This window comes from Leguminivora glycinivorella, chromosome Z (assembly GCF_023078275.1).
Source record: "Leguminivora glycinivorella isolate SPB_JAAS2020 chromosome Z, LegGlyc_1.1, whole genome shotgun sequence".
In the NCBI taxonomy this organism is placed as follows: Eukaryota; Metazoa; Arthropoda; class Insecta; order Lepidoptera; family Tortricidae; genus Leguminivora; species Leguminivora glycinivorella.
Genome location: NC_062998.1, coordinates 29,832,439 through 29,845,067, shown reverse-complemented (window position 1 = coordinate 29,845,067; position 12,629 = coordinate 29,832,439). Strand labels below are relative to the sequence as shown.

The 12,629-nt window shown below is 38.7% G+C and overlaps 1 protein-coding gene across 1 annotated transcript in view; it reads right to left on the bottom strand.

The window, feature by feature from the left end:
* LOC125241883 (protein furry) overlaps positions 1–12,629 on the bottom strand; it is a 179,952-nt gene that overhangs the window by 12,637 nt on the left and 154,686 nt on the right. Inside the window, exons 45-50 of the mRNA XM_048150568.1 lie at positions 12,343–12,522; positions 7,921–8,049; positions 7,261–7,392; positions 7,018–7,162; positions 5,722–5,882; positions 3,641–3,715 (exon numbers count right to left, since the gene is read on the bottom strand). Of these exons, the coding sequence (XP_048006525.1) occupies positions 3,641–3,715; positions 5,722–5,882; positions 7,018–7,162; positions 7,261–7,392; positions 7,921–8,049; positions 12,343–12,522 (822 nt within the window). The remainder of the gene's footprint in view (positions 1–3,640; positions 3,716–5,721; positions 5,883–7,017; positions 7,163–7,260; positions 7,393–7,920; positions 8,050–12,342; positions 12,523–12,629) is intronic.

Below are 12,629 nucleotides of genomic sequence, written 5' to 3'. Positions count from 1 at the left end.
GCTCAGACGTAGTCGACGCTACAAGTTGAATTACTTGCATTTTAAGTACTTATTTTCAAAGAAAGAAATTATTTTGTTTCAGAGACTTGCAGAGTCCGTGCTAACCGGTTGGAATTCGCGGCTATAATGTTTTGACCAGGTGAGGCTTTCCTAGACCTAGTGAGCTGTGATTAAGGTCAGTGCGGGCAAGACCGGCATAGTTTATTTGAAATAAAGTTTGAGTGGATAAAACTCTATAATTAATGCAGTCTGGCGTAATGCGCATGGTCCTACGGGATAGCAAATATTATATTTTACAAAGCTTTTACAGTATTTTGGTGAAGTAAGGTACTTTTAAGTGATAAAAATCACTTTTTTTAAGGCTCGGCGGGCTGACCGTCCTCCCGCGATGAGCACAGAAAGACCGTCTAGTGCTTGTTGTCGCGTAATTTCATATGAGACTAGGTTCCAAAACCATGATCATTGTTATTTTACGTAATAGCAGGGCAGAATGTGCTAGATAATTATTAAAATAACGTTGAAATTTTGAACATATAAGCATTTTTCTATTTATAAGGCAAGACCGGCATATGTCCCGTAGATGGGGTTCATAACCTTTTCTTTTCATGTCCAGATATTGCACAATACTGTTTTTCCAACGAACACCTGCGAATACAATTTAGTCACGATATTACAGGCTCATATAAATCCAACTACTTATCTGTTTTTGAAACTATGTTAATTAAGAAAACGTAATAGGATATTAAGATACGTGAATTAGTTTGGTAACATTTCTTAGCAATGCTTGGTTTTGCTATAGTCACTACAGTATGAATGAATGCGTAATTTTTTTTCATCACACTCTCACACTAAATGTGATTTTACACGCAGGCGGAGCGTGAGTTATAGAAAAATCGTTCTCCCAAGGGAGTTATGAAATTTCTAGTACCGTATTCAATTTTTTTATCTTTCTACATATTTTTATGTTGCAAGTGTCATGAAAAACATTGTGTGTAACTCGGAGAGTATGAATATTACAAACTCGAGTCTTGGAGGAGCTAAATGGTTCTTTTCTGTTCAAGGATTTTATGTTGCCAGTATAACATATTAATTCAATGAAAAGAGTTTTGACATTATATTTCATGATCGTTTATAAATTGTTGTAGATTAAGTTCGTACTACTGATTTGCAGTAGGTATATTCATTATTAATATTTTGGTAATTTCCTCATAGGTGATGTGAAAAATTGTATATGTCACATGGTAGCAAAATTATTTCCACCTTGAGCGTTAATACTTGAATCCTCACTACGCTCAGGATTCTAATTTTGAATCCTGAGCGTAGCGAGATTAGTGATTCCTTTACTTCGTTCAGGATTCAATAAACACCCTTTGCCCCATTTTGCTCGATTACGACTTCAAAAACTCAGTAGAGATTCAGATGTCATTAATACATAAATATTTACATAAATATTTGTATACTTAATACATAAATATTTGTTTCAGTTATTAAAAATAGCAAACAATATACAAGTCATGTCTATACATCTTCCGAAGAATGTATTGATAGAATCTTTTTTTTGATGCACTTCCTAACGCCAGCGTATATATCGACGAGGAAGACGAAATGCTTGAGAAGTGCACAGTTTGTGCCACTAGTCATAGTTTCGATATGACCCTCTGTGCCTCCAGCACGGGAAGCATGGTCGCGCGATAGACGATAAAATATCAGGCCGTCCCTACCGCACTTACAAATAGTGCGATAGGGACGGCCTGCTATTTTATCGTCTATCGCGTGACCATGCTTCCCGTGCAGGGTTCAGTTTCTGCCGTCTGACGAACAACCTTTATCAAATATGTTTTTTCAAGGGTGCGCAAATATTATGTTTTCTGTTTGAATAAATAATTGGATTCAAAATGCTTACTTTTATTTTTAAAAATACATAACTCTCTTTTGAAATATTTGTCGCCGCATGTTGCACAATCTATACAAATACATATATACCATCTTAAATATGATGATGAGTAATGCAGTGTAAGTAGGCTTAGTTCTGTTCACCACATATAATTCTTCACAACTATGTAATTTTTATTTAATACTTTCGAATGATATTAGTAACACCATACGAATCATTACCAAAACTGTATTTCGAAGTTAAAATCAAAAACGGTACAACTATCATAAGCAAAAAACGTACTTATATATTGATATTGTTTACACTCGACTTATTTCCAGTAAAGCCTAAAAAAGGTTGGCAACTCCTTGTTTATGATATGCCGGTCTTGCCTTTCTCTTTTATGCCGGACTTTCTGAGTAGGCACAATTTCTAAGTTACATATTTCTGAACATAAAACAAGAAATTGAACGCGTTTTGAGTAGATTAATAGTACTAGTCAGAAAGAACGGTTATTAAATGACTCCGTTACATATATGATATACAAATATTCCGACTGCTTCTATTTTATCTTAATTTTTTGCGGAACCATGTTGAACTCGATGCTCGAGTTCGAAACACGAATCAAGTTTATTGTTAACTAGTGTTCGTCCTAGGGATATGTATTCAAGACCAATGGCTTAGGGGTGAAAAACTGGTATACCTTCGGAGGTGTGAGAGGCGTAGATATATAAACACAAAAGTTATTGTCAATAGACGGTCTTTCCGGGTAGACGGTCTTCCCCACACTGACCTTATTTGTTGAAAATTTACATAGATGAAAGGCAGCTGTTTGAAGTTTCTAAATAGTTACTGGAATATGCAGCCTCGACGGATCAAGACATTATCTCCCAAACTCCGAACACGCTTTGCATGTGTGACATTTTGTCATTTATCGACATAATAAAACGTTCGCCTTCTTTTCATTTCAAGCTAATTTCTTTGTATATGCAAAGAGGCGAATACTTAATGTTGCGACAACCTATACCGTGCTCTAGTGCTGATGTGATATTATTAAAATACAAATGTTTTCACTACACTTACCCCCTTATTCATAATCGTTCACTAAAGTTATCAAGCCGATAAAGTTCGTTTGTCCCTTTCTATCACACCAATACGTCGGAAAGGGATAAACGAACTTTACCGGCTTGATAACTTTAGTGATCGTTTATGAATAAGGGGGTTAGACTGTGTTCAAAATTATTACTGATACTTATACGATAGTTTTATTTATTACCGTGAGACTTGAAGTGATTATGGTAACTAACATGGTTCAGTAAGAAATGAATTACAAGCGGCGGTAGCAACTCAATGGTTACGAGATACGTTGAATAAATGATAATAAAAAGCGTTCAGCAAAATTAAACACCTAATCGAATACAACAGTGATCCATTATGTGTCGCAATAGTCATTATTTGCCTACGTCATAACATCTTATATTGGTAGTATATTCGAGCACCCAGAATAGCAGTGTTGGTGTATGCGTGAAAGCAATTGCCACATTTACAGTATGTTAGCGAGTTACCTTCGAACATAAAGTGGTAAGTAAATCGTCCTATTTGCAGCGATGGATAAAAATTATCGTCATTATTGTTCTCTAATTTATGTGAGAGTGTGTCACTTTGCCGAGCTTGTATCAAAGGGTTAGTTTGATAGATTCCCGGCAGCTCACTTTGCGTATAATACATTTAATTTAATTTACAGAGGTTAAGTAGTTCGATACTTACAGATGGACTCTTGGGTAGGCCGACTCTCTGGCCGCAAGTTGTTAGAAGGTTTACAAGGCACTCTCGGACCCGACTCTGCGGACAAATCATTTAAATTATAGACTACCTACTGCAATGTGTCATTGTCATTACATAAAGATCAATATTACACTTGTAGATTTAATTTGTTCAATGTTACCAGGCCAATGCATTCTATTGGTTGCAAATTTTATCATATTTGGCACAAAGAGTACCATTCGAGTATCACTATTCGCTAGGTGCAGAATTGGTGCTGCCCTCTCTTTGTAGACTTTCCTATATTTTTTCTTATGTAGTCAAATAATTTCCAATTGGCTTCGTGCGAAGTGCATGGAGGGGGTAAGCAAAGCGATCGCAGTGCTTGCGGTGGTCAAAATCGACACTGATTGTGGTTGTCATCTATCAAAACTCATAAAATATAATACAATGTGTAATGTTTGATATGGGGCACACATGTTGTTTCGTTGTTAATTGTAAAAATAATGGCATAAATAGTCGTTGCATGTTCTATGCGTTTCTTAGAGCACACTGGAAATTGGATCAAAGAACTAAATGGATAGCTACCGTGAAAAGAAAACGTAAGTGACATGTCAAAACAAAACATTATAATAAATTATAGTTAAGCTTTGTTTACCTAATATTGTTCAATACGCTCTTAGTATTTTTCCTACCGTAAAAGATTATGCTTAAAGATTCAGGCCTAGCCTGGGAATAGGCCCGTGTCGGATATTTCTGCGGCCGCGGACATGATTAGGTACTTACGTTTAGATTTGTTTTATATGGCATTAACGGGACGGAGGTTTAGCGAATACCATATCATTATATGCCCTGCCAGCACCAATTTATTGCCTCTTTCTGTGGTCTGGGGTTGGAAGTTTATACCGTGAGTAATGCTTTGGAAACTGATTTTATTATTATATCCATGTCTTTATAATCTACCTACATAAATTACACTTGAAAAAGTAGCTCTGGTTATTCGATTTATTTAAAATTAACGAAAAATCGTTAAAATATATGTTTGTTTACATGTCATTTTTTGACATTTTCCACTTCAAGTTCACATGGTAATGGGCGTAATTGTCGTGCACGTAGCCAATAGCTGCCACTAGTATAAATGTTGGATATTTCATAAGATTACGTGTATTAGTGACAGTTTTCTCTCGTGCCTTCTTGAGATTACCAACTCCCCTTCTTGAGCTTACGCGGCACTCAGTCATATGTAATTTAGTGCTATAATATTTGGGAATTTTCGCGAGAACAATCACCAAAAATATATTTTCTAAGGTAGTTACATTTTTTGTTTTTCCTACTTAGAATCATGAGCCCTTTCGATCTAGGACAAAAAACAAGAGAAAAAAAAATGGTATAGATAATTATCTATTATTTAACATACTTTTCCACTTTGTAACCGCTATACAAAGTGTTAAAAAAATGGTAACGAAGTAGAAAAATTAAATTTGGGACTTTTTTTATCTAGTAGGATCGAAAGGGCTTGTAATTTTGAGTAGGAAAAACATTAAATTTACCTATTTTAGAAAAAAGTTTTTGGATCTTTTTTCGCGATAATGCCCATTTATTTCATTCGCACTACTTCCTCAAATCCTTACACAACTCGCCAATACTTTTATAGTTGTCCAAGTGCTTGTTCAGTTTGACAATGCGACGGTATTGCATTTATTGCCACATTTATCTAATTGGGTAAAGGATAAAGTCAAACTGAGAAGAAACACCACACAAAGCAGAGTAAAGGCAAAGAGGATCGAGTATTATAGAGAGTTACTGTCAAATTAAAATGTGTAATCACAGTGCATAGACTGCCATCTCTCGACACAAGCTTAAACCTTTTGAACCTCAGTTTTGACAATTTGGCCCATATTGTTAGCTTGATATTGTGTTAAAATATTGGTAGGTATTAGCGCCATCTAGCCGAGCGTCCCCCAAAGGTGTAACGCCATCTAGGCCACCGGTACCTTTTGCTCTATGGTTTTGAGGTACGTTTTTTGCTTAGACTGTAGCTGTCTATACGGAGTTACATAAATATGTGTTTGGTAAAGGTAAGTGACCTGCGACATCCAGGGCCTCTTCCAGCCGGAGGCGAGCGCGTCGGCGGGCGAGAGCGAGAGCGAGCGGCGCGGCGACGCCACGCTGGCCGGCTGCGCCGCGCCCGCCGCCGGCTCCCCGCCCACCACCGTCGACGCCGACGTGGACGCCGACGTTGACGAACCTGTACACACAACACAACATTATACCAGACATTTTTTAAGCCTTTGTGGTGGGAACACACCGTTAGGCATGGAAATGCCTAACGGTTCAGCCACGACATTGGGCTAAGCGCGACAGCGGTGAGCGGCGGCCATACATTGGAGCGAGACACAGCGATGGGACTTTTCATTCGCACGTATGGATGCCGCTCACCGCTGTCGCGCTTAGACCAATGTCGTGGCTGGGCCGTAAGGCCGATTAGTCCAGTATCGTATGTTTGTCATAGAAATATGATCATAGGCAACATGCCGTCCTCTTTCTTCACGTTGGAGAAAAAGGACGGCATGTTGCCTATGCTCATACTTCTATGATAAACATATGATAGTGGACTATCGGCCTTAAAGTCTTTTCTACTTCTACATATCTATGTAGACGAATTTTTGTTGTAATTTTGGACGAAAAAATTCTCATTGCACGAAGCATAAGGACATTTAAAATCGTTATTAAATGTGCTACAAAAGTACATTTAATAACGATTCAACGGCAATAAACTACAGGACTAGTACAATTAGATACTCATACACTAAGTACGGAGTTAGTCCAGAACAGTAGTTAGTGCAGAATTAAGTTATAATTAAGTTAGATTAAGATCGTAATATATATGTAATAAACTATTCATAAGAGCTTGTAATTAGGCCTACATGAATAAAGATATTTTTTGAGTTTGAGTTAAGGTCATCCCTTTAGGCAAGGAACGTCAGATATACTCAATATCCGTATTTGATCTCAATTTAAAAGAACATCGTTGGGAATTGTGTGAGCGAATATATAAGACTAGCTTTTTCTCGCGGCTTCGCTCGCGTTAGAAAGATACAAAAAGTAGCCTATGTCACTCTCCATCCCTTCAACTATCTCCACATAAAAAATCACATCAATTCGTCGCTCCGTTTTGCCATGAAAGACGGACAAACAAACAGACACACACACTTTCCCATTTATAATATTAGTATAAGATATAGAAAGAATGTGGTATGAGTTGATGAAAAATCGAAGGGTCGAAAACATGTCGTGTAGTGTATATCCCACATAAAGTGGGATAAAGGTAGGAGGAAGCAGGTTTATAAAAAGTGTGGTAGGTATATTTATGCTGTTGTCACCTTTGTCAGTAGTGGCGGTAGAGGCGTTAGACAGCGAGCTTGGTCCCGTGGCGGGCTGACTGCCGGCTTTAGGCAGATACTTGCGCCCGATTACCGGCGTCTGACTCAGGTCGAATGTGAAATCCATCGTCCGCCCAGGGAGTTCCTGTAAGAACGAATACAATTGACTATTGGAAACTACCATAAACACATATAAATATTCAAAAGTTGCCACCATTTAGCACAAATAAAATATGATATTACCTTTTTTCCATGCAGCTCCGTGTCAAGAATGGAAGAAGCGTGGCTGTCCCAATACGGAGGCACAACTAGCGTCGAACATCTCGTCACCACAAGCTTTAGAATCTTCATCGCCTCTTTGTAGTTGTTTCCGTCCTGTTCAAAAAACTTCATTTTGTATCGAGAAATTTAGAAAAAATCAATATTTCACTAATTGTAAATCGTTTTATACACGAATACGCGTGGCTTCGCTCGTATTGTCGTGTTATTACAAATTAGATTTGCAAAATCTGTGCGTCAGCAGAAAGTCAGAAAGAAGAGACGCTTTCCATATAGAGTTGTGCGCGCATAGTTACCTATTTGGCTATCAAGTTCACATATACATCAGTTTCATTGACAGCCGGATTCATATGCGTCATCAATAATTAAAGCCTGACCAGATATGTGTATAAAAATAAAATAAATATATGACTACGCGCCATGTTGTGGAATGTTATTAGAACTATTTTCTTCAAACTACATAATACTGAACTGTCACCGCATACATCAGAATAACAGCGCCCTCTTGACAATAGTCGTATATTTGTGGTCAGGCTTTAATTATGCACGTACAACAGAGAGCCCAACAAGCGGGTTCAACGTATGGAAAGCTTTAGTACATAGTAGTAGTAGTAGTGTACTGACGTCAATGAACTTGGCGACGACGCGCAGCAGGTCGGCGTTGACGGGCTGCGCCGCGGGCGCGTTCAGCTCCACGTAGTACAGCATGCAGTGCAGCACCGCCAGGATCGGCAGCTGCAGGCTCGCCGAGCCCTGCAACACAGACACTGCTCAGCAGGCGAACCCACCTACTACATTCAATGGTTTGCTATTAGGGAATGTTCTAATATGACAAATCTAGTAATCTACTCACGTAGTGCCAAATCCCTCGTGATATGGCACTACGTCTGTGGCCGATGATTTTTACTTTGACTAAACCGCTATCCCGTCCACAGGCGTTGTATTTCCGTGGGATTATAATGAGGTAGAGTATCTTATGCCATTTTAGGTACTCCATTAAGCTCGCTGGTGTCACTGCAAAATCCTCAAAGTGACTTAATAACTTTATGCATCATCAGCATAAGGCCACGTCGCATGCTGCGGCACAACAATATATACATTTTTTTTATTACATTTTTCTTCTAAATTATTTTTTTTCCACAACAAAAAAAAATATGAAAAATAGTTTTGATATGTTCAATTTGAGCTTTTTCTGACGATACCGCACTTGACCCAGTAGCTTGACATTTACAGTTTGCACCCAACGAAGTAAGATAAACATGGAAGCCGCTTTTAAGAACATTACCGTTCAAATTCTTGGCACCGTTTAGCACACATACACAATTACGCCTACATTTACACAAGACAATACGTTTACAGGCCCTGTAATCAAAATTGGTAAACAAAACAATAGTCATCTCTTTTATACTAATGCACACAGATAAGTGTAGCTGAAATGCATATAATGTCACTAACTACCAATCAGCGATTTTATTCGGCTAATAACCTTCTTGCTGTACGTACTGGCAGCTAAGAATTCGCGGTTCGTATTTGACTAAAATTTGACACGAAAAGGGATGGGTTTATGTTATACATTAAAGAACCAAGCAGAAATAATTTTAATTTTATGCATATTAAAAAATAACTATATTATAATTAATTTGTTGTTATGAAGTAACAACCTACATATGAAAATAATAATTATGTCGTACACGTATGCCGCTATAATAAGTATTTTTATGGCGAGATAAATTCAATTTATATCTGTATATCAATGTACAGTCACGTTCAGGTTGTTGTCAGTTGCCATCTATTGTTAACAGGTGTTAAACGTAGGCTTTCATTTTATAAATTTTACCTTTTCAGGGCTGGTCAGGTTTTTCAATCGCCAGATAAATAATATCTGTCAGATAAATGTCAGCTGTCACTGTAATTTATACGTGTGATGAAAAGGATAGTGATAACTTTATCTGGTAGATATATGAGGGCTGATTGAAAAGTTCGCGGCTTAAGTATGAAATCAAAACCAAAGTTTTTTTATAATATTTTTATTTCTCTACGTAGTCCCCGTTAAGGTCTTTGCACTTATTCCATCTGGATTCCAAAGCCATTATACCACTTTAAAAAAAAAAATCCTCCAGGCCTTCAAAATAGGTATCCACTTCAGCTTGGACCTCGTCGTTGGTCAAAAATTTCTTACCACCCATGTGTTTTTTTAAGTTTGGAAATAAATGGAAGTCCGATGGTGCCAAATCGGGTGAATAAGGCAGATGCGGCAATAATTCAAACCCGCAATTATGAATTTCTGCCATTGACTTTAGTGACTTATGCACGCGTGCATTGTCCTGGTGGAAAAGAACTTTCTTTGTCAGCACTCCAGGTCTTTTTACTTTCAAAGTCGACGTAAAAGTCGACGTAATCGACGTAAAAGTTCGCAATAATAGTCCGAGTTTATAGTCGTACCTTTTTGGAGATAGTCAACCATTATTACACCCTTTGCGTCCCAGAACACTGATGCCATAACTTTATTTGCCGACAAAATGGCCTTTGCCTTTTTGGGTGGCGGAGACCCAGCACGAACCCACTGTTTTGATTGCTGTTTAGTCTCGGGCGTATAGTGGTAAACCCATATCTCATCCATAGTAACATATCTGTCCAAAAAGTCTTGAGGGTCAGCTTCATACAGGTCTAGACAGTCGCGTGAAATTGTTAGACGAGTGATTTTTTGTTCCACTGAAAGGAGCTTTGGAACCCATCTCGCCGACACCTTGGAAAACCCTAATTCGTTAACTATAATGTTTTGAGTTTTTTCATAGGAGATGCCTACGATGTCGGCTATTTCTCTCACTTTTAACCGTCGGTCTTGGATTATCATTTTGCATACAGTTGCCACATTATTTGGATTGGTCGCAGTAGTTGGCCTCCCGGAGCGAGGGTCATCTGCGATACTGACTCGTCCCCGCTTGAATTCAGCTACCCACTTTTTTACCATCGTATATGATGGACCGGATTGCCCTAATGTACACTGCATATCTTCATAAATTTGTTTCGCAGTCAATCCTTTTTTATGAAGATATTTAATTACATCACGTTGCTCCAAATTGTCTATTGTGAAAAAACTACTTACACGTATTTTTAAATGAGAGGAAAAACTTATTTTAAAATATTGCATTTAATTATAATTTCGCGGGATGACAACTAAATAATGATAGTTCAAAATGACGGCAGAAAAAAGAAACTAAGTTTTTTTTTTAATGGTCAGGCCGCGAACTTTCCAATCAGCCCTCGTATTTATCTGGCGGCTAAAAAACCGGCCCTTAAATATGTAATTACTTAGATGTCGCCACCGAAAGATAATAACATAGAACACTACTTTCAAACAAAATGACAGCCGAAAAGTGGTTCCAAAATCATAATACAGCGTACTGACACCGGACGTCACGTCTATTTCTATTCTACAACTTTCTAAATTAACACGTTTAGGGACGATTAGTGACGTCATCTGTCATAGACCAAAGGAAACAAATGACTACGCGTACGCTATATACCATACGTGTCCACGAATGTGTTCAGATTGGCCATTTAAATCACTATGCCCGATGCCGGTGACACAAGGTCTGTGATCAAAATAATCGAACTCCTATGCCACTGACACGTACGTGTGTTTAAACAAGTTTACTGGCCTACGTCGGCCGCACAGCAGGCAGGCAAACATGGTCGCGCGATATTAATAAAATTATACAAAAATGAAAGTTTTTAAATATAAATGGCTATTAAAAATATTGCATAACATCATCCCCATACAAAAGTAGCTCGTACAAAATAAATCGAAATAATTATGATCCTCGCCAAATTACACATGAAACTTAATCCCATATTTTTCTCCGTATTTGTTGGAACGACTAGCACATGATATTACAAAACAGTGCGGCATATTCTTTTTGTAAACATATATTCTAAATATGTCGTACTACGACTGTTCCGACTGGCCGCCATTAGCGCACTGACAAGCTCCGTGGCACAATTTTTAGGCCCCGCCTACCGTGGCACAATATTCGTGGGGTCATTTTTGAGAGCTCTTTAGACATCTAGGTATATTAACAATCGCTGTTTGCACCCCTTTCATTTTAGCCATTTTCTATAATTAATATTAATAAATAAATAAAAATAATACTTTCAATTTGTAGAGGTCAACAATGTTCATAACTATTCCAAATTTCAAATCGACAGCATAAGGTCTCGAGACATTTAGGAATGTGACAGACGGACCGACAGACAGACGGACAGAGCGGCACCATAAGGGTTCCTTTTGTACCTTTTTGGTACGGAACCCTAAAAACGAAAGCCCTGTATGTACTACCTGGGTACCAGTTGCGGCTGGTGAAAATTTCTGCTAAGTAACACCAAAGCAAAAAGAAACTTACCTTCAACATTAGGTACTTTACTAGTAATCAATTTTAGGCAAGCTGGTGGGAATCGGCTTGTATGGACCAGCCGCTGCTGCTGGGTACATATAGAGGCTGTTCAGAAATATTATAAGTATGTCGTAATTTATCCGTCAATACTGCTGAGTTCGGAACGACATTTTGTACATAGGTTAGGAGTACTCTAATCAACACATCCTACTCATCTATGTCTAGAGGGCTTTGCATAGATTGCGTAACTTAGGTACCTAATGCTTCGAAATATGACCTACAACTATACCAGTTTTTTACGCGGGGTTAAGTAGGGGCTAACCTTCTTTAGTACTTCAACGAGGAAGGCGAGCATCTGCAGCGAGAGGTGTGAGTAGGTGTCCCACAGGTACTTGACGACGCACTTGGTCCACTGGAAGCTCTCCTTGCTGAACGTGCGCCGCGAGTGCAGCGCCACCACTGTAGTGCGGTATATCTCGGGACTAACCTTCTCTAGTACTTCAACGAGGAAGGCGAGCATCTGCAGCGAGAGGTGTGAGTAGGTGTCCCACAGGTACTTGACGACGCACTTGGTCCACTGGAAGCTCTCCTTGCTGAACGTGCGCCGCGAGTGCAGCGCCACCACTGTAGTGCGGTATATCTCGGGACTAACCTTCTCTAGTACTTCAACGAGGAAGGCGAGCATCTGCAGCGAGAGGTGTGAGTAGGTGTCCCACAGGTACTTGACGACGCACTTGGTCCACTGGAAGCTCTCCTTGCTGAACGTGCGCCGCGAGTATAGCGTCATCACAGTGCCGAGATTCTCAAGCTTCTTGCTCTTCTCAGCTGTGAACTAGAAAATAAGACAATTTGATGTAAAAATTTCCAATAAGGAACAAATTACATGTCTTCTCAAACGTTTGTAAAGTGCAGCCCTTCGAAGTTTCATACTTCCGAACA